At 36.5% G+C, this 26,930-nt stretch overlaps 1 protein-coding gene across 1 annotated transcript in view; it reads left to right on the plus strand.

The window, feature by feature from the left end:
• The first annotated feature begins 387 nt into the window (after positions 1–387).
• The window catches only part of CPS1 (carbamoyl-phosphate synthase 1), a 139,753-nt gene continuing 113,210 nt past the window's right edge, over positions 388–26,930 (plus strand). The window contains exons 1-2 of the mRNA XM_027566563.1: positions 388–716; positions 24,187–24,296. Coding sequence (XP_027422364.1) covers positions 591–716; positions 24,187–24,296 — 236 coding nt within the window. The 5' untranslated portion in view covers positions 388–590. The remainder of the gene's footprint in view (positions 717–24,186; positions 24,297–26,930) is intronic.

A 26,930-nucleotide genomic window follows, 5' to 3' on the forward strand; every position in this document is an offset into this window, starting at 1 on the left:
AAAGGTTTATTCTATATTTGTGGATAAAAGCTTGTTCTGATGTCTTTTTTCCTATGTGTGGTGTCCATTGTCTTTTCCAAGCAAAAATGACAAGTCTTGAGTTTCTTTGGGAATTCAAAATGTCTTTTAAGGCACATTGGACATCACATCTAACACAAGCAAAAATCTTTGACCCTTAGCATTGTTAGGAATTTGCTACTCTTTAGAGTAAGTGATATTCCTAAGGTTGTCCACTGTGTCTAGGTCATTCTATTCAGCTGCATAAGCAATTCCTTTGACAGATGACTGGTTTTCCACAGCACTAGCATTATTTCAGCAGGAGAAGGTAGTGTTTGATGTGTTGCAATTTGTATTACATGTCCACGGAATATCTCTGGACATTACCTTGGGAGGAGGGTTTAAGAGAAGGAGGAGCTGTGGCTGAAGACATTTAATGACAGAATGAATGGAAATCCAAAGATCACTGTGCAGCCAGCCTTAACACGACTGCATATCCCCAGCTTTCTTCACATTAATTTAAAAACCTTATAACAAAATTCTCATAAAACATATGTAATTTTATTTGATTTTAGTCACAAATCATCTTCAAAATGACAAGGATTTTGACAGCCTGCAAAGTGGTGAAGACCCTGAAGACAAGCTTTGGCTTAACCAATGTGACGGCACACCATCAATGGAAATTTGCAAGACCTGGCATCAGACTCCTTTCTGTCAAGGTAATATTCCTATGTTCATTGTTTCCAAAAAAAATTGTATGGGGTGTAGTTTAGTGTGAAGCAAAGGTGTCACTAAAAAAAGAAAACCAGAGTTCTGAACTGCCTACTTAGTAAAATTTGCTTTGCTAGAGGACCTACATATTTCACAAATAATCATTATCTGCTCTGATAATTATGCTCTGAAAATTAAGAGTTTTCACTCAATGTAAAGAAGAATCACACGTCCTGTGAATATGTAAAATATAAGTGTTCTGTTTAGAAAACAATTTTCTAAAAAGGCTATTGGGGCTCTGTGCCCAGACACCATTGCTCACAGTTTGGGTTCAAACATGGAGGTGCATATATGTGCATTAGCCAGATAGCAGTGGGTAGTGTGTTCAGCCTCTATTCTCTGTTGGTTCACTGGTAAAGTATTCTAGGAAAAAATTTTGGAAGGAAAAAAACTACATAATTTTGATATTTACAGATCATCATGTAGACACTGTATTTGCTTTTTGTTTTTTCTTCTTAGCCCCTTTTTTAGAAGGACAAATTTATTACTTTTATTTTGAAGACTAAGACATTAAGGCAATTAGTAGCTAATGAGTCTGTCTCTCTGAGTGTACATAACTGAGGAGCAGGTCCAGGAAGAGGACATTAGATGTTCTTCCCCCACCCCACCATTGAGTTATGAAATTCCAGTAGGAACTTCTATTCATTCCTACACCTTGATGAAGACATTTATTACCAGAGAAGTCTGAAATTACTATAAGGAAACTTTGCCAATAAAAATCATCTTTAGTGACTATAAAATTTAAGTAATCAAAGAAGCTTTAAATATATTGCTTCTTAGTAGTAAGAGTTGTAAAAGTGAAGTAGGAAGAAAGTCCCAAACAACCTCTACCTGTTGATGTAAAAATAGATTGTAATATTTTGAGTGTTCTGTTTCTACTTTGTATGCTCAGTGGGTTGACTAAAAGCCCTCCAAATACTTTCCCAGCTTCAAGTGCTTAGGTTGCTGAAGTAAGAGTTCAGCAACTCTTACCCTGAATGATATCTTCAGGGCTAAGCAATGCCCATAGATTTTTGTGACCTCCACTGACAGCAGTGGGAGAGAAAGAGGAGTGAAATAAACAGGAGAAAGAGGGAGACAGAAAGAGAAAGGAGGTGTGAAGGAAGACTTATGGTGGTGGGAGAGAGAGAAAGAAAAAAGAGAAGGAGAACGCTCAAGATCTCAGGAGAAATATAAAAAACTATCATTTTAGGGACTTCCTGCTGGTCCAGTGGTTAAGACTCCATGCTCTCACTGCAAGGGGCATGGGTTTGATCCCTGACTGGGGAACTAAGATCCCACATGCCATGTAGCATGGCTAAAAAGATAAAGCAAAAATTAAAAAAAAAAAAAACTACCATTTTAAATTAAGAAACCCAGGAACAACTGTTTTCTAGGATTTGGTTTATTTGTAACTAGAGAGCCAGAAGGAGATGTGTTCTAAACCATCATCAAAGATAGAGTGACAACATATAAGCTCTGAGTGAACATTTGTGTTAGTAATATCTCAAGGGTACTCATATATCACTTCAGAGAGAATAAGTAGTGATGAATAGAATTACCTAAAGTTAGATGTGCCTTTTAAGACTTCAATGTTGTGTGCCTTGGAATAGCTTTTCCTTTTCACGAAAACAGGTAGATAGAGTTAGGTATATCTCCATCGTATGAAACAGAGAAATTCAGTGCCCACATAAAACGGCATAGATGTGACTGATATGAGAAACCAATTCTCCACCGTCATAATAAGTGCTCTATACAATCACAAACTACAATAAAATGGTTTAATTATGTGGATGGTCCACTGTGAAAGTAGTTTTAGCTCATGGTGGCAGATCTGTTTTAAGGGTCTGCCAAAGTTCACAGCTAAGAATGACAAATTTGTAGGAGGAATAAGCCATCATTTCATAGTGTAAAAGCCATTACTCACACTCAATCATTTCTGGCCAAAGTTTTGGAGGAATGCCAGGCATGAAAAATAGAAGTTCTTAAACTTCACAATAGTGAATAAAAATTCTATACAGCAGTCCAAGGCAACTTGTGCTATTATTCACTTATTTTGAAACAGTCCTCTACCTACTTTTCTTCATACCTTCACTTTTAAAACTCAATTCTCTTGGAAAGGCATATTTAAGCTTAAACTTTTTATATGAGCATCCTATTTTAAACACAGTTAAAATCATTAGGATATAGTTACATATGGTTAGTGAAGGGCAATGAGAATAATCACTAAAGGTTAATAGCTTTATAGCCAGTTATAAATAGTTAAATGGATTGTGGAAGAGACTCTTGGATCAGATGTATAAGCACTGCAGTGTAAATTGATTGCCTTTTCAATGTCTTTGGAGGTCACCATCCCCTTGGCAATTGACAAGGAGAGTGAGTGAGATGGCAGCAGTGATGCACTGGTACTTTTATGTGGACCTTCCTCATGTATTTGTAGCTAATATTTATAGAGTGTACCTTGTTAATAGACACAGGCTTCCCTGGTGACTCAGATGGTAAAGCATTTGTCTGCAATGCAGGAGACCTGGGTTCGATCCCTGGGTTGGGAAGATCCCCTGAAGAAGGAAATGGCAGCCCACTCCAATTCTCTTGCCTGGAGAATCCCATGGACAGAAGAGCCTGGCGGGCTACAGTCCATGGGGTTGTAAAGAGTTGGACACGACTGAGAGACTTCTTTCACTTTCACTTTCTTTGTTAATAGACGCAGTTGTATTTCATTTATAAGGAAGAAGAAATAATTTCAGGGTACTCTTTGTTTTAAAGGCATTTTATATCAGAAGTATCAAACTACCATCATGTATAAATCTCTAGAGTTAGTAATCTTAATGCTCATTATTATATTTAGTCATTTGTATCTGTGTAGTGGTAAACACACTGGATAGGAACAAAAGACCTGGATTCTGACCTTTCTCAGGCGTTTATCAATGTTCTAAACTTAGTCAGGCCACATATTCTCTCTGAACCTAAATTTTGTCATCTTTAGTGTGGAAACAATTCTCGATTTACTCCAAGAATTGTGTGACCACAAAACATGATCAGTGCTAAAAATCTATAAAATATTTTAGTAAAAACTGTTCAGCAAGGTAGCAGGGTACAAGATTGATATACAGAAATAGGTTGCATTTCTTTACACTAACAATGACATATCAGAAAAGAAATGTAAACGATCCGTTTTAAAATCACATCAAAACAACAACAACAACTTAGAAACAAATCACACCAAGGAAGTGAAAGACATATGTTGACAACTATAAAACATAAATAACAAAAATTGAGTCATCACTCAAAGAAATGGAAAGATATCCCCCGTGCTCTTGAATTGGAAGTATTAATATTGTTAAAATGGCCATACTGCCCAAAGCAATTTGCAGATTTAATGCAATATGTATCAAAATAGCCATGAGATTTTTCACAGAACTAGAACAGATAAAGTTAAGATTTATGTGGAACCATAAAAGACTCAGAATTTCCAAAGCAGTCCTGGGAAAAAAGAACAAAACAGGAAACAGGACCCTTTCAGATTTCAGGCAATCCTGCAAAGCTACAGTAATCAGAACAGCATGGTGTTGGCACAAAGATAGACATATGGATCAATGGAACAGAACAGACCCAGAAATAAACCCACACACCTATGGACAATTAATATTCAACCAAGGAGGCAAGAATATACAATGGGAAAAGACAGTCTCTTCAGCAATTGGTGTTTGAAAAGTTGGACAGCTGTATGCAAATCATTAAAGCTTAGAACACATCCTCACATCAATATAAGCTCAAAACGGCTTAAAGACTTAAATATACGACAAGGCACCATAACAAATCTAGAAGAGAACACAGGCAAAACATTCTTTGACATAATTGTACCAATTTTACAATGTATGTATTGTACCAATCAATGTTTTCTTAGGTCAGTCTCCCAAGGCAAGAGAAATAAAAGCAAAAATAAACAAATGGAACCTAATTAATTTTATAAGCTTTTGCACAGCAAAAGAAATCATAAATAAAATGCAAAGACAACCTATGTACTGAGAGAAAGTATATGCAAATGATGAAATCAACAAGGGCTTGATTTTCAAAAAGTAAAAACTGGTTACTTAGACAACATTCTATTCTATACATTTTAGTAGAAGGACCTCATAGAGACTTAGATCAGAGTTTCTTCATGTTTTCGTGGACTATAAATTATTACAGTGTCATAATACCTGATAAAAATTCTCAAATACTTATGATGATTTTTTTCACCTGTGCCTTAATAGTAAACCTATCACTAGGTTTACTTATAAGGAATTAGACTCAAGGACTATGAAGCAAATAATTTTTTTCACTATGGTAAATTCAATTCCAAAAGTACAGTGAACTGTGTACATCTTAATGTCCTATGTATTTATTTACTTAGCAAATAAATATGAAACTTGTATCCTGGGAGTATACATGGAGGATAATAAGTGGTTAGTCTCTGACTGCAGGAAACATACAAATTAGAAAATTCTGAGTTTGCAAGTCTTAGAAAGTCACTAAGACTAAATAGCTTTATTTTTCCTTGCAAATGAATTTGGAAATCAAAGGTATTAAATTGAAAAGGTTAAGTTCCTTTTGAGTAGAAAATGATTCAATAAGTACTATTTCTAAACATTAATCTACTCATTGAAAAAAAAAATGGTGACCTGTGTTATAATTAAGCCAAGAATCTACCAATCTAAGTGTCCTTCACTCTGGTACTTCAGATACAAATGAGCCCTTGGAATCACCATTCCTTTTGAAAGGTTTTCATTTTCTAAGATATTGTATTCTGATTCTAACATAGAAGTAACTATTTAGTTTAACCTTGAGGAACTATTGTTATTTGCTTAGAAATTGGCAACTGAAAAAACTCCTACAATTAGAAGCATTTAGTTATCTTGCAGTAGTTTTAAAGACATTCTTAGGAAGTAGAATTCATTATTATATAGGAGTCCTCTTTACACATATTAGAAGTGGTGGTGGGAATAAATTTATTATGCACATTTAAGAATAATGATTGTATTAGGCTTTTACTACATACATTTATACATAAATGTATAAATACATTTTAGGGCTGAATTTCTTACATGATAATTCCCTTTTAAAAATAATAAATTGTGTTCCAATCCCAAATGAGATGTTGAAGAATTAGTTCAGATAATTTAGCAACTTTGCATATTTTTGGTGGACAATATTTTAGTAGTTGAGAGGGATCATCTCTTTTGAACATTTTTGTTTATTTACTCTACCTTTTAACCTCCCTTTCTAAGGTATGGACTCATCTGTTTGTCATCAACAGTTCCTTCATATTATGAGCTTCTTGCTGCGCTACTCAGAGAAGGCAATGGCACCCCACTCCAGTACTCTTGCCTGGAAAATCCCATGGAAGGAGGAGCTTGGTAGGCTGCAGTCCATGGGGTCATGAAGAGTCGGACACGACTGAGCGACTTCACTTTCACTTTTCACTTTCATGCATTGGAGAAGGAAATGGCAACCCATTCCAGTGTTCTTGCAGGGAGAATCCCAGGGACGGGGGAGCCTGGTGGGCTGCCGTCTATGGGGTTGCAGAGTTGGATACGACTGAAGCGAGTTAGCAGCTATGCTACTGCTTAATCACTTCAGTCATGTCTGACTCTGTGTGACCCTATGGACTGTAGCCTGCCAGGCTCCTCTATCCATGGAATTCTCCAGGCAAGAACCAGAGTGGGTTGCCATGCCCTCCTCCAGGGCATCTTTCCAACCCAGGGATTGAACCTAGGTTTCGTGCATTGCAGGCAGATTCTTTACCACTGAGCTACCAGGGAAGCCCAAACTTCTTGCCATGAAGCCCTTGAGCAAGCTATAGCTGGACAGGGCTCAGACTAAGGTAGGTGAGTGAGATGTCTACTGTCCAACACTGAAGGAAGTTCTCACTATAAGGCTGACAGTGTGGCCTCTTTGATGTTGTGCCCTCGGCATCTCACTCGCCTCCCCTGGTCCCAGCCCTGGATCAGAAGCTAAGAATACTGGGTGAGGAAATGCCAAAAGAACTAGTGCTGGTCTTGGCCTCATGCAGCCCTTTCCTGCTGATGGTGCCTTGAGTTTCTATCTGACCATGCTTACCAGATTTGCTGACAGTTTGAACAAGTATAGATTTCACTGCTGTGGAAATAGAGAACATTACTCTGCCCTCACGTCTTCTTTCTTTGTGTTTCCAGGTAATACCAAAGTTGGAGGGTGTAGTAGAGAGTTTCCAGTATCTCTTGGCAATGGTCATACCAGAACTCACTTCAAGACTTTTGGAATTTGCTATGCAAGACCGAATGTCCTTGATATGACCAATATTTCCTAGGGTCTTTACACTGACCAAGAGTTCAGGAAATCTACATGGGTCAAGGTCAGGCCTAGTGTTGGACTGCTCATCCCTAGCAATCCCTAGCTTACTCTTGATTTCCTTCATCCTTCATCTGGTCTGAGTGAGTGAAGTCGCTCCATCATGTCTGACTCTTTGCGACCCCATGGACTGTAGCCCACCAGGCTCCTCCATCCACGGGATTCTCTAGGCAGGAATACTGGAGTGGGTTGCCATTTCTTTCTCCAGGGGATCTTCCCAACCCAGGGATCGAACCCAGGTCTCCCGCATTGCAGGCAGACGCTTTAATCTCTGAGCCACCAGGGAAGCCTAGTCTAAATGAGTTCAACTCATAAAAACATTTTCAAGGCTCTTCGATTATTTTTCTCTTTTTTTCACCTTTATAAATGCCATGCGTGCATGCTAAGTCACTTCAGTTGTGTCCAACTCTTTGTGACCCCAGGGGCTGTAGCCCACCAGGCTCCTCTGTCCATGATATTCTCCAAGCAAGAATACTGGAGTGGGTTAGCATGCCCTCCTCTAGGGGATCTACCTGACCCAGGGATTGAACCCCCATCTCCTGCAGCTCCTGCATTGCAGGCAGATTCTTTGCTGCTTGCCACCAGGGAAGCCCCAGTAAATGCCGTATATTGATCTAAATATCATAGGGAGGTTGTTGGCTAATGTGAGGCTCTTACAAATGAATTAATAAAGTTGCTGTATTACTAAGAATTTTACTGAATATATTTCTTGTATGATGTAGAACTAAATATAAGACCCATAATAATTTATAATCATAAAATAAACAGCTTATAATATGGCAGATCCCTCCCAGATTCAGAATGATTTACCACATAACAAATGCCCATTAAGTGCTTGTTAGTAAACCTTCACTTTATATGTTTTTGTGGTAGAATTTTTCTGAATGCTACATTTTATTTATAATAAGAAACATAACTAGAATAAAAATTACTTATGAATCTGACTCATTTGTTTATAAATGTCCAGAACATAGAAATATTCAAGTAAATTAACTTTGTAATTTCCCCCCCAACATTGGCTTATGTTTAACCAAAGGAAGATGACTTAATATTAACTTAGGATGTTGTAAGGCTATTAACCTTAGATGTTGTAAGGCTTAATTGATTACTGATGTTACAATAGTTTGAAATCCTAAAGTATTAGGAATTGTAACTGCAGAGAAATCTCATTAAATATTCTAGATATAGCAAACTTTGCTTTAAATCTGAATTTTAAGTATACATATTTTGAAAGTATTAACTCCAAAACAAACAACAAAAAAGATTTCACTTACTAATAAATGACACTTGAAGATTTTAATTTTTTACCTTATTATCTATGCAATGGTAAACTAAAATACATTCTGGATTATGCTTCCTACCTTCCAAAGCTTGGTTCAGATCTATTTTATTTCTTAAGAGGATGAGCACTAATGGCAACTAATATCTAAGAAACCTCAGGTGAGACAGAAATCAAATGTTTTATATAGCTTTAGGCTTTGGTGAAAATAGAAATAAACAGATGGGGCTTCTATCTTTTTTGATATGGAAATAATTTACATAGGCAAATCTTTTAATGGCAATACAATTAAATTCCCAGGGTAAATAATTTCCATTTCTACTACTAGCTTAAGAGGATTATTGTATTGAATAGCTATAATGCTTTATATTCAAATCTTTTATGGAACTTATTGCTAAATTGTCTTGAGACTTTACATCCAGAACATTTTGTTGATGACTTCTCACTCCCAGGGGAGGAAACAGTGCTGTTATTCCCATTTCATAGATGTGTAAGTGCTGTAGTTAATATAAGGATATGTGCATGTCTGTTTCTGCACATAAAGTGAATATATATGTAGCAAATCTGGCTAGAATTTTCACTGGGCCTCAAACATTATATGGATCTTTTGAATTTGGCATTTTGTTAGTGTGTTTCTATGAATATCTGAAGCCATATTTGTTGTTTAACATGGCTTCAGAATGATCCAGCTTCCCCTGTTAAATTTTATTTCTTACTTGAGTCCATTTATGTATTCAATACTATATTTCAATACAAAATAAATCAGGTTTTTCTTTTCCTTTCCTATCCTTTTTTCCTTTTTGGTTCCAAGAACAGGTTGTTTAAGTCAAAATATCAGTAAGGATTCCTGCTTTATATGGCTGTTAGTAATTCTATAAATATGGTATTTTAGGGCAGTGCTACTTTGTTGACACATTTCTTCCATTTCAACCTAAATATTGTCATGTGTTTGTAGTGAAACATGCTGTTTTCCAATTTTCAGTTTATTTCTTTCTCTTGTAGTCCTGTAAACTCCACATGCACAAAAGTCTAATGTGGTACATGTTCATATAAGCAATTTTTGGCTCCTTCTTGGAGCCAAAATTAGTCTTATTTTGACTTATGTGAATGAAAGGACTCAAAGAAAGCTGGCTCACAATAAATAATTGGTATTCTCAAAGTTAGTCCTGTATGATGCTGGGATATGAAATGGTAAATGAGCAAGTGGATAATTTTTAAAAACATAACACTCTGTTATTAGGCAAAGGAAAACCTAACAGTAGTAATGCATGCTTGGCTGTTTCAAAATTTTTACAGACTTTTACAGGTCATATTATAAATTCTGTATGAATTTGACTGTTCCTTCTTAAGACAAAACTCTCTAAGTCAGTCGAGCATAGGTACTAGGGATGTATTCTCAAAGCTTTTTGAAAGAAAATTTATCTGTGTGTCTTCCATTAATTATTTTTGCATCGTTCTTGTCCTGGAAATTGCTTTGGGATGTCTGACTTTTTAAACTTGATCTCAGACTGATAGTATTAGAGTGTAAAATTCTGGTCATTTATTTGTGGTCCCATAAAGCTAATCAGGGCTTCCCTAGTGGCTCAGATGGTAAAGAATCTTCCTGCAATGCAGGAGACCTGGGTTCAACCTCTGGGTTGGGAAGATCCCCTGGAGAAGGGAATGGCTATCTAGTCCAGTGTGCTTGCCTGGAGAATTCCATGGACAGAGGAGCCTGGTGGACTATACTCCGTGGAGTCCCAGCGAGTCAGACACAACTGAATGACTAACACTGATACTAAAGCTATTCAATCATCAGGAAATGAAAATAGGCCTTTAAATATTGCTTTGCAATAAAACTTAATTTTAAGGAAAAATAAAAAATCCTAAAGAGTGAGACATTTAGAGAAAATGTCATCTACCTGCAGTGTTATATTCTTTAGAAAAATTTTTTGGGCACACCATGCATCATGCAGGATCTCACTGAAGACCAGGGATTGAAATTGCTTCCCCTGCAGTGGGAGTGCAGAGTCTTAACCACTTAGGGAGGTTCCAGTATCACATTCTTGAAATGTCACATAATAGCAACATCCATTGCAGATAAGCCAATCAGTAGAGAATTTTTTGGAATTTCTATTCACGTGCAATCTTCCTTACAAAAATGCGTTTTAAGAAAAAATCAATTAGAATTTAGAATCTTCAGATTTTATAAGTACTAGAAAGCACAATATGGAGAAGGCAATGGCACCCCACTCCAGTACTAGGCTGCAGTCCATGGGGTCGCTAAGAGTTGGACAGGACTGAATAACTTCACTTTCACTTTTTACTTTCATGCGTTGGAGAAGGAACTGGAAACCCACTCCAGGGTTCTTGCCTGGAGAATCTCAGGGATGCGGAGCCTGGTGGGCTGCCGTCTGTGGGGTTGCACAGAGTTGGACACAACTGAAGTGACTTAGCAGCAGAAAGCACAATATACAAAGATTGCCCAGTTTGTTAAAAATGCCTGTTTCTAAAATAATATAAGAATAGGGCTCATATAGTTGTGTAATCCATTTTAATGTAGAGAAAGATAAAATTATGAAATAAAAGATTAAAAATGGAGCAAGTACATGTTGTTGTTCAGTTGCTCAATCGTGTCCAACTCTTTGAGACCCCATGGGCTGCAGCACACAGTCCTGTCCTTCACCTTCTCCCAGAGTTTGCTCAAACTCATGTCCATTGAGTCAGAGATGCATCCAACCATCTCATCCTCTCTCATCCCCTTCTCTTCCTGCCTTCAATCTTTTCCAGTGTCAGGGTCTTTTCCAGATCTTCTTTATATCAGGTGGCCAAAGTATTGGAGCTTCAACTTCAACATCAGTCCTTCCAATGAATATTCAGAGTTGATTTCCTTTCCTTTCAAGTCAAACCAGGATTGACTGGTTTGATCTCCTTGCTGTCCAAGGAACTCTCAAGAGTCTTCTCCAGCACCACAGTTTGAAAGCATCAGTTCTTTAGTGCTCAGCCTTTTTTATGGTCCAAATCTTACATCCATACATGACTACTGGAAAAACCATACCTTTGACTATACGGACCTTTTTCAACAAAGTGATGTCACTGCTTTTTAATACGCTGTCTAGGTTTGTCACAGGTTTTCTTCCAAGGAGCAAGGGTCTTTTAATTTCATGGCTGCAGTCACCATCTGCAGTGATTTTGGAGCCCAAGAATATAAAGTCTGTCATTGTTTCCATTGTTTCCCCATCTATTTGTCATGAAGTGATGGGACTGGATGCCATGATCTTAGTTTTTTGAATGTTGAGTTTTAAGCCAACTTTTTCACTTTCCTTTCACCTTCATCAAGAAGTTCTTTAGTTCCTCTTCAATTTCTGCCATTAGGGTGGTGTCATCTGCTTATCTGAGGTTATTAATAATTCTCCCCACAATCTTGATTCCAGCTTGTGCTTCCTCCAGCCCAACGTTTCTCATGATGTACTCTGCATATAAATTAAATAAGCAGGGTGACAATAAACAGCCTTGACCTACTCCTTTTCCTATTTGGAACCAGTCTGTTGTTCCATGTCCAGTTCTAACTGTTGCTTCCTGGCCTGCCTACAGATTTCTCAAGAGGCAGGTCAGGTGGTCTGGTATTCCCATCTCTTTAAGAATTTTCCAGTTTGTTGTGATCCACACAGTCAAAGGCTTTAGTATAGTCAATGAAGCAGAAGTGGATGTTTTTCTTGAATTCCCTTGCTTTTTCGATAATCCAGTAGATGTTGGCAATTTGATCTCTGGTTCTTCTACTTTTTCTAAGTCCAGCTTGTACATATGACATTTCTTGCTTCACATACTGTTGAAGCCTACCTTGAAGAGTTTTCAGCATTACCTTGCTTAGCATGTGAAATGAGTGCAATTTTGTGGTAGTTTGAACACCCTTTGGCATTGCCCTTCTTTGGGATTGAAATATGGAAAACTCATCAGTGTCCACAGGACTGGAGCAATTACATATACACAGAGAATTCAGCTTTAAATTTAAATATTTTGTGTGGAAATATTCAGCCTTACCAATGTTCCTCAAATAAATCTGCAGATAAAAGTAACATTTAGTATTAAGATATAGAGAGTACTAATTTCATACTTTACTCTTCAAAACCAAATGAAGTCATTAGGAAACATAATTTTGCCTACTTATTTTATAATCTGACTCCTAAATTTACAATATAGGTATGCTTTAAATTAAAGAAATCAAACCATGAGTACAAATTAGTTTTAATGTATTTTCCTTACTATTTATATTGTTTATAAACCCTAGGCAAAGTGGGGGATGGATTATGTTTTCCACAAATGACTACATGGAAAGGGGAAAATATAATTTTGAAGAAGTAGAGTTAATTTTATTAATTGCAGATACAATTAAAACATTGACTCAGGTCAATAAACAACTTTTTAGAAGATATAGAGAAATGTTTTTCTCTGTGTGTATGTGTGTGTGTTTGTGAATTTTATTAACATAATTGCAAGCTGAATTTGTGCTTAGAGCCCCCACTAAACTAAATGTGTACTCTTGAACATTAAGGAACTTGAGGGGACCATTAGTTTTGGGTAAGGACCTTGACTGACCTATATGTCAAATTCACTCAAACTGCACACTAGTTCCTATGTTATAGAGATACTTGAAGAAAGGTGACCATTCACATGTCTTGCACTGTTCTGCATGTCTCTGGTAGCTTCTGAGTTAGAACACTATAAATAGCAGAACTTCCTTTCCTGAGGCTCTCCAAAGCCTTTGGATTCTTATCTAGACTCATTTGGTTTAGCTGTCTGTCATGAGTTAGGTTCTCTGAAAGTAGACACAGACATGTTGTTTGAGGAGTCAGATATTTACGAGAGATTAATATTAGTGGAGGGACACTTCAAAAAGTATGATTGGGCAAAGATAAAGTAAATTATGACTCTAGTTTGACAAAACCTGATGGGAAGTCTTGTCCTTCAGTGTTTCTTATGTTGGGCTCTAGTCTTTATATCTCTGCCTGCTGTGGATATGGGCTATTCTAGGAAAGTCATTAGTGGGGATCTGGATTTGATCCCTGGGTTGGGAAGATCCCCTGGAGAAGGGAAAGGCTACCCAAAGCAGTATTCTGGCCTAGAGAATCCCATGGACTGTATAATCCATGGGGTCACAAAGAGTCAGACACGACTGAGTAACTTTCACTTCAGGAAAGTCAAGGCAGCCCTCTGCAACTGAGGTAGACCCTGCAGGAAGGTAGACCCTGGTGACCATCCACTGACCTCACTCCTTGCAGCAGGGTAGCAGGTCCTTCCTGGAGGAGGACTGAGAGAAGCATCTCCACGTTTATATTGCCTGTGGTCCTTACAGTCTTGAGAGTTTGAGAATTCAAGGGCCTGGAGTCAGTGTGAAGAGTTCTCAAAATCTGCTTATTCTCTTCAAATTATAGGATGCAATTAATGACTTGACATTTCACTCTAATGACTTACAGACTTATAGATAGGTAACTCTGGGTTGATCTGGTTATGTTGTGGCTTATCCACGGCAGTTTTGAATTAAAATTCTTATAAGTAAATTTAACTACAGCTTATGACTGAATTGCTTTTTTATTCTCATTTTATCAGATAAATGAAACCATGCAGTATTTGTCCTTCTGTGGCTGGTGTACTTCACTTAACATAATATCCTTAAGGGTCATTTCCTTAAAAAGGAAGAATTTCCTTCCTTTTTAAAGGCTGAGTAATATATCATAGTTCGTGTATGTGACATTTTCTTTACCCATTCATCCTAGATAGACATTTAGGTTGTTTCCATATCTTGGTTATTGTGATAAACATTGGAGTGCTGATATCTTTTTGAGGTTCTGATTTCAATTCTTTGGATAAATATCCAGAAGTAGGATCACTGGATCAAATATTTCCAGTTTTAATTTTTTGGAAGAAACTATACTGTTTTCCATAGTGGCTGTACTATTTTGCATTTTCACCACTAGTGGGATTATTTTTAATTATAACAATGATTATTTAAGTAACTTTATATTCCAGATGTGATTTGAGCTTTATTCCCAAGAAATATTAGGAAAAAGATGCCAAAGGAAGAGAAACTGTAACTCTAATATCTTACTACTACACTTAATGTCTTTGGGTTTGAAAGATTTGTAAGACTAACCACTACTAGAAAAATGTTGAATTAGAAAACTATGTTTTAGAAATGAGTTCAACCAAAAATAAAACAATTAAATTTAATTTAAAAAATGTGGTTATAAGTAAATATTATACCAAATATAAAATGAAAAAGATGAATGTTTAATATTTTAAGTATGAAAAGAAATAATAGGGGTAATACATGTAAGTTAAGAGAGTGTATACTTTTATTGTTTCATGTTGTAACCTTTCCTCTTTCACTGAGTTAGCTATTTAATAGTTTAGCTGTAGTCTACTAAATAATTAGTAGATTTTCTGACTGAAGTAATTTAGTGTGAATAAAATTTAATTGTGATGTAAGTGGTTTTATCAAAAGGAATTGCTGTACCCACTTACATCTCTATTGGTAGACTATGGAAGAAAAAATACTGTTGAAGCAGGTGATCTGTATTCCCTTAACCAGTTTCCCAGGAAGTAAATCACATAGAATTAAATACAGCTAAAAATTGCCCATTGCTTCTCACATTTGTGAGTAAAGCCTAAGAGGAATGGTTAAAATACAACTGGAGCATAGCAAAAATGCTATTTTCAAGCCAGTTATGACTCAGAGAAACAGTAGAATTATGCAGTATCTTTGCTACCTGATAGCTATTCATTTATACATTCATTCAACCAGTCAGTATTTGCTAGGTCAGCTGAGTTCAGTTGCTCAGTTATGTCCGACTCTTTGTGATCCCGTGAATCGCAGCACGCAAGGCCTCCCTGTCCATCACCAACTCCTGGAGTTCACCCAAACTCATGTCAGTCGAGTCGGTGATGCCATCCAGCCATCTCATCCTCTGTCGTCCCCTTCTCCTCCTGCTCCCAATCCCTCCCAGCATCAGAGTCTTTTCCAATGAGTCAACTCTTCGCATGAAGTGGCCAAAGTATTGGAGTTTCAGCTTTAGCATCAGTCCTTCCAAAGAACTGATCTCCTTCAGAATGGACTGGTTGGATCTCCTTGCAGTCCAAGGGACTCTCTTTGTTAGGTATTTACAATAAAGAGGAATCTAGCAGTGATAATTAATCACACCTCCTCCTTTACCTCTAAATTTAGGAGCAATTGAGAAACGAAACAGTGTCCAAAGACATAGAGATCTGAATATCAGCTTGATTACTATTAAAGCTATTTGGAAAACAGGGCCTAGATCTGCAACCAGATGGACTTCTTAGAGCCCCCATTCCCTGAAACAAATGTATTTGCTCACAGTTGCAAATTTCCCACATTGATGTGCAACTGTAAATAGATTTCTTTGAAAAAATTATTGAGAAGAGTTGAACCAGTCTTGCTCAATTCCATTTTCCAAAGTCACTAATCACACCTGTTACTCTCCCTTGTGGACCTGGGGTTAAATGATCTCTCCAAAGTCTCTGAAAATTAACATCACTGGCCATGGTATGAATTCACAGAGGTACAAAATGGCCTCCCCGATCACCTACTGTGTGCCAGATGCTGTGTTATGTGTCAGTGATACTGTGTTGGACATTTGAAAAGGCAGGGTCTCCCTGCTTGATGTCTGGTGTTGACCATAATCTTATTGGAGAAATCAGTCGTATACTTGGATATAGGGCAGTAAAACTTAAATGCCAAATTTTACTTAGCTTGTGTGTGTGCTCAGTCGTGTCCGACTCTTTGTGACTTTATGGACTGTACCCCACCAAGCTCCTCTGTCCATGGGATTCTTCAGGCAAAAATACTGGAGGGGGTTGCCATGCCCTCCTCCAGGGGCTCTTCCTGACTCAGGGACTGAACCTGAATCTCCTGCGTATCCTGCTTTGCAGGCAGATTCTCTAACTACTGAGATACCTGGGAAGCCCAGTTTTTACTTAACCTTTACTTTAAAAGTGACAAGTCTTTCAATGCCTATTTAGTTAATATTCAAAGATGATTAGCTTTAGTTTCTAGCAGAGGTAGAATTTGGGTATGTGGAAGGAAGAGACAATATGTGGCAGGAATGAGGGTAAGTACCTGGGCATTCAGGAGTCATTATGCCCATTGGTCTTCAAAGTTTTCTTCTCTAACAGTCTCCCAAGAGATCTGCAGAGTTGGCTTTTAGTATGGAACAATTGATCAAATCAAAACCCAAACTAAGCAAACAAACATACAAACAAAACCCCCAAATGAGTAAAATCCGTATTTTAACAGGCAGGGTATGGAAGGGAAGGAGAAAGCCAGATAATGAAAGGTGAAAGAGATGATCAAAACTGTTCTCTCCAGCCCAACCCCATTTATACCCCTTCTTCCCTTAAACCAGAGCACAATTTCAAACAGTTCCTAATGGATAGGGCTGCTTAGGGTGGGAATAATAGGGCCATGGAACAGGAAGTGATTTAGTCTATGAATTTTATTTATTTTTTCTCATGCATCTGCTCTTCTCACTGCTTTTCTTCAGAAGTATGTCCTCTTTATACTTAAAATAATTCCTCTCTAGTTGGATGAAAAATTATACTCTTATGTGGAAATGTCTTTTTAAGCTGCTTTACAATTTAGATTAGGAGTATGTAAGCAGATTTGGGTAATAGTTATTTAGGGAATAGTAATAGATTATACATATATATGTATATATGCCATGTATAATTATTTTATCTTTCAAAATCTATGATCTGAGCATTTGCCAAACACAATGTGCTTGACCTTATTGAAAGGAGATTTCCAGATAGAAGCTTAATTTTTCTGCTTCCCCTTGTCATAAGGTTCTTATTATTATCTTTAATAGACTATGAATATTTGGGTTGATAAGTAACTGAGTCAAGGATTGATTTACATTTGATTAACTAAAGCCGTTTAAATATCTCTTAACTTCTAAGTTGAAAATGAGTACCAGTAGAACCTGAAACTTGTTATATTTCAGTATTTTATGTCAAATTGGTTAAGTCAATATGAATAAAAGATAACATCAATGACATCTAACTAGTTCTTTGACTCTGAGGCACTTAGATCTAAAATCAGATAATGAATTAAAAGTTAAAATTTTCTAATTGACTATGATATTGAGAGTTGAAGAATATTCTTATAATTTCATATCCACTTAAATAGTGATGAAGAATTAGACTATAATGAAAATGAGTACCCAATTAAAATTAAGCCACTAAGTGGATCCTGTCATAAGTGGAATTTAATTTACTAGAAGGTTTTACAGAGAAAAGTTATTGGAATTTTACTAAGAGACCCAGAGGAGAAAATGTGAAAAGAAGAGCTGCAGGACATATTAAAAGAATTGAGGCTGTTTATTCCAAATCTGGGAAAAAAGTAAAGTGAAAGGAAAAAAAACACCCAACGTAGTCATCTGACAATAATGTTTATATACATATTCATATTTTGGAAAGAGAAAAGTTGTTCTTTGTGTCTAGTGAAAGCAAACTGAGCCAAATCCTTCTCAATTCCAAGAGGGAGTGAGATTAAACTCACCTTAGAATTCATTGTCTACTTTATTGCCCTGTAGTGATCAACCTAGAGAAAAGCAGCAGACTCAAATTTCAAATTGAACTGGGTCAATCTTAGTCCATGCTAATTCAATCAATTTTGATGATTAAAAGGTTAATAGATTTCAATGTTCAAAATAACTTTTGATCTCTTTGAATTTGGCTTAGACCTTTCACTTGAATTTGCTATGCCAAAAATATGTGAGAATAATACGAGAAAGATGTTTCTGCAAAATTCATTTGTATAAGCTATTCTAAACCTAGGTAGAATACAGGATTTTCTTTCCATACTCCTATCTTTTAGGATACACTGGGTAAGGATAGCATTCTCGTTTTTTCCTGTATTTTCAAAGAGAGAAAGGGACTGAAATAGTTTGTCATATAATTCAAGCACTTCAGCCTCTTTCATGTGAAATCTCTGATAAATTGATGTAAATGATCCTTTGTTTTAAATTACCATAATATTTGTTTTAACTCTGCATAAGACGTATATGAACACTCACATGCAGCATACTCATGGAGAAGGAAATGGCAGCCCACTCCAGTGTTCTTACCTGGAGAATCCCAGGGACGGTGGAGCCTGGTGGGCTGCCGTCTATGGGGTCGCACAGAGTCGGACATGACTGAAGCGACTTAGCAGTAGCAGCATGCAGCATACTCAGTATGCCTATCCTGGGATAACCATCTTCTAACCTTTCTCCCTCAATGTCAGTCACATCTCTTTCCCACCATAGCACCCCCGAGTTGACTACACTTAAGCCACTGTTGTGAAAAGGCAACTCAAAACAGATATTTGTTATTTTAAAATTTATATCTAGAACAAACTAAAACTGTATAATCATGCTTTTCAGTATTTTTAAGATAGTATTTTCTTTAGATAATCACTTAGTGATGCTTTATTTTTACAATAAAATTTAAATGACTGTTTACTCTGTCCCAGGCACTGATGTTGGTCCTGAAGGCAGGCACATCAGTGAACAAAGCTAACCAAATCCTCTGCCCACATGAGGTTCACTTTCTAGTGGGATAAGACAGATATTTTAAAGAAGACACTGGATGATATGTTAGAAGGCAATGAGTGCTGTGAAGAAAGAGTAGACTAAGGAAATAGAGTGCTGAGGGGCATATTGCTATTTATTTCCACTCTTTTTTAGATTCTATTCCCATATAGGTCATTACAGAGCATTTAGTAGAGTTCCCTGTGCTATCCAGTAGGTTCTTACTAGTTATCGGTTTTGTATCTTTGTAGTGTGTATATGCCAATCCCAATCTCTCAGTTTATTCTTCCCTCCTTAACACTATTCTGTAAACATGAACTTGTTTTCTACATCTGTGACTCTATTTCTGTTTTGCAAATAGGTTTATTTGTACCACTTTTTTTTAAGATTCCATATATAAGCGATATCATATGATATCCGTCTTTATCTGACTTACTTCACTCAGTATGACAATCTCTAGGTCCATCCATGTTACTGTAGATGGCGTTACTTTATTCCTTTTTATGACTGAGTAATATTCCATTATATATATGTACTACATCTTCTTTGTCCATTCCTCTATCAGTGGACATTTAGGCATATTGCAATGTTAAATAGGTCTTGCCAAGAAGAAGAATGACTTTGAGTAAAGACTTGAAGGAATCGTTAAACTTTAGACTCAAAATTTGATGTTTTCTTCTTAAAATTTTAATGTTTATTACTGAAATCATTGGCCTGCAAGAAAATTAAACCAATCAATCCTAAAGGAAATCAGTCCTGTATATTCATTGGAAGGACGGATACCGAAGCTGAAGCTTCAACACTTTGGCCACTTGATGTGAAGAGTCAACACATTGGAAAAGACCCTGATGCTGGGAAAGATTGAGGGCAGGAAGACAAGAGGGCAACGGAGGATGATGGTTGAATGGTATCATTAACACAATAGACATGAGTTTGAACAAACTCTGGGAGATAATGAAGGGCAGGGAAGCTTGATGTGCTGCAGTCCATAGGGTTGCCAAGAGTCAGACATTACTTAGAGACTGAACAATAATAACTGAAATCATGAATGGGAAGGAAAGGGTGAATTATTTCATTAAAGAGAAATGTCTGAATGGAAAGGATGTATTTTTATCTTTGTATTTCTAGGTGTTTCAGAGCTATCCTTTTTGACCATCCTAGCACATATCTGGCCTTTTTACTCTGAATGGAAGGGGGACTGAGGACATTTATCCATGTATCTTCAGAGCTCAGCATGGTACTTGGCACATGGTAGAAGCTAAATAATGTGACCTAAAAATCTAAACTGTTTTATTGACATGTGCATTTTTTTATTAAACAGTTAGGGACCATGACATGATAGAGGTCATTTATTTTATAGAACTCATATTTATATAGTCTTTGGTTACTTTTCCTGACATTCTATGAGTGTATAGACTTCTCTTCATTAAGGTTTCCTTTGCACTTTTAGCATCAAACTACCAAAGTGCTCTGGTAGTAGGCATTTAAATGATCACTGAAGGTTATAGTCTAAATCCTAGACTATGCACCTCTTTCTACTAGGACTGAGGCAACTAAAATATCCTTTGATGGTAACAGTGATTTCTTTCAGACTCGTTGGAATGAAATAGCATTTGGGGACCTATTAGCTAGAAGAGGGGATTCCAAATAATAGCTCTTTGTTCAGAGTATCTTGAGCGATTCATAGATAAGTCAATTGGCACCTATCATTTGAAACTCATCAGAGGCCAATGTAGTTAAGTGGAATATAAAGGATAGTACAGGCAGTAAACAGAAGACTTGTAACAATATAATGTGCAGTGGAAAAGAGACTGGAAGATCAATAAAAGCTGCAAAAAAGAACAAAAAATATAATTAAAGGGGCAAAAAGACATATTGAACACAATCTCAGGGACTATTTCAGACAACAGTAAATGTCTCCTCAAATATATCTTTAAAAGACAGAATGTAAAGTACAAAATAGTCCCATGGAGAAAAGAAGAGAAATACCAAATAGAATTGTAGGAATAGGCTAACAAGAGTCAGATTGCTTATGCTAATTTTTACCTTTCTTTAAAATAATTAGATGGTGTCAGATAGATCAGGGAATCTGAAATTCTTATCTGAGAAGAGGATCAGTTCAGTTCATTCACTCAGTCATGTCCGACTCTGTGACCCCATGGACTGCAGCACGCCAGGCTTGCCTGTCCATCACCAACTCCCAGAGCTTACTCAAACTCATGTCCATAGAGTTGGTGATTCCAACCAACCATGTCACCCTCTGTTGTCTCCTTCACCTCCTGCCTTCAATCTTTCCCAGCAACAGGGTCTTTTCCAATGAGTCAGTTCTTTGCATCAGGTGGCCAGAATATTGGAGTTTCAGCTTCAACATCAGTCCTTCCAAGGAATATTCAGGACTGGTTTCCTTTAGGATGCACTGGTTGGATCTCTTTGCAGTCCAAGGGACTCTAAAGAGTCTTCTCCAACACCATAGTTCGAAAGCATCAATTCTGAGCTCAGCTTTCTTTATAGTCCAACTCTCATATCCATACATGACTACTAGAGAAACCATAGCTTTGACTAGATGGACCTTTGTTGGCAGAGAAGAGAATAGAGAAAAGCGAAGGGAAAAATATAAACAGAGGTGTTATTTTAGGCAGGTACAACTGAGTACAATAGATAAATTGGCATATATAAGACAACTGAAATTTGCAGTTCACATGCCAAGTTTTGCCAACTAAGTACAGTTATTTTAGGTTCTAAGAAAGTTAAATATTATTTTAAAAAACATCAGGAGGTAAATGTTTCCTGACTTACCTCCATTTTATGAAAGCATTTGGCTACACATGACTTCCTCAAGAACATAAAATAATACTTACAGTAGAAATTATTTTTTGACAGTGTATTTCCATGACTTGAAATGAAGGTTTTCACCTGCTGAAATACATCAGAGATACCTAGGACATTTTCCCAATAAATTTACCCCTATTGAGAACTACCACCTTAGACATTTGATTAACTTATAATATTCTTTGGAAATGTACTGAACATGATCACTTTTACTTCCTAAAATCATCAGCCTGTGTCCTGAATTACACATAAAGAATGGTTGACAAATTAAAATGTAAAATAAGGAAATCATATTATGAGAAGTGACATGCAAAGATGATTTCCCAGATAGAAACAGAATTCAGACTGGCTAACTGTGTTTTAAGCCAGTGTCTGTCAGGGAAGTCTTGTTATCATGCATTAGTTACATTAATTCATTACGTGCATTAATTACTTATTGTGCTTTCCTCTGTGCTAATTCCAAAAACTTTTTAGTTTAGTGGCTGAGAAGGTAAATCATGACTATTTAAAGATAAAGTATCAAGCTTGAGATCTTGAACACTGGTTCCAGGGTTGTAGATATAAGAAAACTTTGCCTCAAAGATTATTTGATAAGTTAGGTGAAGGATAACATACTTTTGATTAACTCTGCTCATGGAGACTCATATACACACTGATACAAACACCTATAAAATGTGTTAGATAGTACTTTGTCCAACTTTCTGAAAGGAACTTGTACTTTGCAACTAAAGGAGGCATTGTATTTCTAAAGAGCAGTTTACAACAGAAAAATGATGAGGTTTTACCATTTTAACCCTTGAAAAGCTGAGTGCACTTTGTTAAACTAGAAGAACATAGAAACAGAGGTCTAGAAATCATGTATTGTGTTCCTATTGGATACCAAGGTTGGGGTGTATGTGTGTGTGTGTGTGTGTGTGTGTGTGTGTGTGTGTGTGTGTGTATGTGGTAAGACTGGAGGTGAGTGGTAGGATAGAAAAGAATTTGACACCATGGGGTCCAGAGCTAAAAATGTGAGGAAAGGAAAGGAGAGAATTAGTGTATTTCTATCTTTGATAGCTGCATTTCACCCTTGAAGAGAGAATAGCATCGTGATCATCCTTATTTACGTGATTTCAACTCATGGCCAAATTTGTTTCATTCATATCTCTATTCATTCCCCCAACTTCTGATTATTTGAAGAAATCTCAGATATGATATTAGTCTATCCTTAAGTATTTCAGTATATATCTTAAAAAATGAAAATTCTTAAAAATATAATCATAATGCTATTATCTGTCTTAAAAATTACACTGAATACAATAAAATATCAATTTAGTTTCAGATTTCCTCAATTATTACTGAGGCATTTTCCTTTATAGTTTACTTTTAATAAAATCAAAATGTTGGGGGCTTCCTTGGTGGCTCAGTGGTAAAGAATCCATCTGCCAATGCAGGAGACACGACTTCAATCTCTGGTCTGGGAAGATTCCACATACTGTGGAGCAACTAAGCCCATGGGCCACAACTATTGAGCCTGGGCTCTAGAGCCTGGGAGCTGCAACTAAGCCACCACAGTGAGAGCCCCAGGCACTGCAATGAACATTAGCTCCTGTGGCTAAGTTGTGTCTGAACTCTTTTGAGATCCCATGGACTGCAGCCCACCAGGCTCCTCTGTCCATGGGATTCTCTGGGCAAGAATAGTGGAGTGGGTTGCCATTTTCAAACTTGCATCTCCTGCATTGGTAGGCAGATTCTTTACTACTGAGCTGCCAGGGAAGCATCCTAGATATAATTAATCCAACTAAAAAGCAAAGTGTGATGTATTTTCAGATGTTCCATAGTGCTTGCTTTTGCATCAGTATTCATAGAACAATAAAGTTTTAGTTTCTTCATGATCCTAAAGCTCAGGGGAAGCGCAGCACTTGAGATAAGTTCATCAAACACAAGAGGTCTGTGGAATACAGTTTGAGAGATAACCTTGAAGATCCCTTTTAGTTCTAAGCCTAAGAATACTGATGAGCTGTATGGTACACTTCAGTGTTATTTCCCGCAAGTTATACTTGAGCAAAGCTAAGGCATACTAATAGGGAAAAGACAGACACAGAGCATTTCAGCTAAATTGAAGTATTTCTGGGTTGTCAATAATTCTACAAGTGGACTGAGGATAGACAAAGTATTGATACGCTTCAGTTCCTCTTTCAAGCAAACCAAAACACCTGCCAGTGAGAAGAGCCTACATTTGAAGAAAAGTGGTCAGTAACAGGATATCAACTTCAAATCTAGAGAGTATGGTTTTATCAAATATACTGTGCATTTATTTAATACATTTGCATATTGTAATTTTGGATTTTTTTTTTCAGCTAGTTGTGCTTTATATTTTGTATTCTGCTAAGATTCACACATCTGCTTCTTTAGGCACAAACAGCACACATTGTCCTGGAAGATGGAACTAAGATGAAAGGTTACTCCTTTGGCCATCCATCCTCTGTTGCTGGTGAAGTGGTTTTTAATACTGGCCTGGCAGGGTGAGTAATGCTTCTCTTCTAAGGCTTTCTTCTTCCTTGATATAGAGGAATAACTGGATGATATGACTCATGGTGGGAAGTTGAAATCACCGCATCATCATTACCACACTATGCCTTATCCTGAAGTTGCCTTGTGCTTGTACACAGCTCGAACCTTGGACACAAACTCCTCCCTGTGGCTGTAAATGAAAGAGAATACAGACACTGGTGTTCCCCTGGTGAAAAAGAACAAAATTAATTCTAGAAATTTAGGGTAGGTAATCCATGGGAGACCTGGTACATAGATCTGATATTTTCAAAATTTATCAAGTGAGACTGAATTTAGTATTTAAGACCTGCTAATAGATATACATCAATGAAGGTAGAGTTGCTACAGAAATTACGCAGCTGCTTTTATCTAGCCAACAAATGTTCATCTGGCAACCAGGAGGCTGAAGTTCTGGTCTCAGTGCTAATGGTAACTGATAATGTGATATTGAGAAAATCACTCAGGCTTTCTAAGTCTTAGTTTCCATATGTAAAGAGTGAGGGAATTGGATCAGCGAGTAGTTTATAGCTGGGGATTTAAAAATTATGTCTTAAAAAATTAGGTGGTTTCAAAAGGTTTCCATTAGAGATTCAAAAGAACTAAACTGTAAAATAGTTGATGAATTCTTTAGGGAAATTCAATTAGCCTTACCTTATAAAGACAAGCAGGCATTGTGTTAACTGATATTGAAGATATTGATTGACCAAGCTTCCATTATATCATTAATGTACATTCTTCACTAAACTCTTGCTCCCTGTTTGAAATAAAGAATATTAGATGATTTTTAAAATAGTTCCACTGGTGAGAACATTAAATTACAGAGTATGAAACCTGTTTGCAAAGTTTTGCTTCACCAGGCAATTATTTAAGCCTTTCGACAGCACTAATTACTAGCTGTGTTAATATACCTGCCAACAAACAACTGTTTAATATAGATCAGAATGATGGAGGGCACTAGAGTTTTCTTCTTTGTGATGGATTATGGGTAATAAATCTTGTCACATCACAAAAGTCAAACAGGACCTGATGGATTAATTTGCTTCCAACACTGCAGTTCTCTAAGACAAGCTGTATTTATTCATTTACTGGAGAGAGCATTGTAAACTTATGTTTAAAGGGAGCAGCCAGTTCTTTTATGGAGAGAAAGAAGAAAGGAAGTAAAATTAAATTAATTAAAGGCTTTTTTTTCATGTAGAAAAAGGCGTTCATTAATAAGGTTAGTCCACAGAACCTATTTTCCATTGAGAAATGCTGCTTTCCTTCATTGGGTGGCTCACCCAGTAAGGTGGTTGATAATTAAGGGGTTATTTTGTTTTTAATCTGCAAGAAAAGCATTTATATTGTGTGTAAGCTTTGGTTTAAAAAATTATTAGTTCCTGACAGGCCAGAGACATTTGAGAAATTAGCTGATGGGGGTGTGGGTAGGTGTAAATATCACAGCACTTTCGTCACTTAAGAGTTTGCTGAGCTGAGAAGTTATTCTGTTGACAAGGGAGTTCTGGGAGGAGTTAGTCTGGGTGGGGGTTGAAGAATTCATGTTGACTATTGCGGGAGCCGAGGTTTTGAGGTTGTCATTCTGTCCCCCTCAGCACCTAAATTAAATTTCAATAGTAATCCACAAGAAAGACTAGGTTTAACTCGCTCTGTGGGAAGTAAAAATGTAGGAGAGTGGAAAAAAATCTCATTGTAGTGTATTTCAAAATATGAAATAGCTATAGATAGATCCTGAATAATATTTCATATTATTAAGAATAAACGTTTTATATATAATTTTATTTATTCTAGAACAAAAACAAGAATACATGTATTTTTGTTTTTCCCTCCTTACACTTTAAAATAAAGCTCTCTGCTTTTATTCTTAATTCCATATCCTTACTTTAAAATAGTTACTTGGAATCTTCTAATTTAGAAGACAGAAATGCTTTTGATCAATTTTTGTAGAATTGATTTTATTCAATAAAAATACTATCAAACATATACTATCAATAATAATGATAATTATCAAACATATACCTCTCTATAACTAAAATATTTAAAAATCAAGTATTTAAAAATTTATTAATTTTTTTCATAGAAAATAAATCAATATTTTAAATATTCAATAAATTTTAACAAACATATATACCAGGCAGCCACCATTGATGTAATCAGTATGTTCTTCAGTATGCTAAAAGATAAAAAGACTTCTCAACTTTTGACAGTTAATATTTTGGCAAAACTGTCATCCATCAGTAGTAAATATCAGTTTGGACTCACTCATATGTGGTACTAGGGGAATCATTGGTAATTAAAATATCTATAAACTTTAAATAGAGCAATATTGGGATGGGGAACACATGTGTACCCATGGCTGATTCATGTCAATGCATGGCAAAAACCACTACAATATTGTGAAGTAATTAGCCTCCAATTAAAATAAATAGATTAATTAAAAGATTAATACCTTATGAAGAATTTTTCAAGGTATTAAAAATTTAAGAAATGAGGGAATAGAAAATTAAATGAGAATATGCCATAGTGCATGGAGAGTGAAAAAGTTGGCTTAAAGCTCAACATTCAAAAAACTAAGATTATGGCATCTGGTCCCATCACTTCATGGCAAATAG

This window comes from Bos indicus x Bos taurus, chromosome 2, assembly GCF_003369695.1.
Source record: "Bos indicus x Bos taurus breed Angus x Brahman F1 hybrid chromosome 2, Bos_hybrid_MaternalHap_v2.0, whole genome shotgun sequence".
NCBI lineage: Eukaryota > Metazoa > Chordata > Mammalia > Artiodactyla > Bovidae > Bos > Bos indicus x Bos taurus.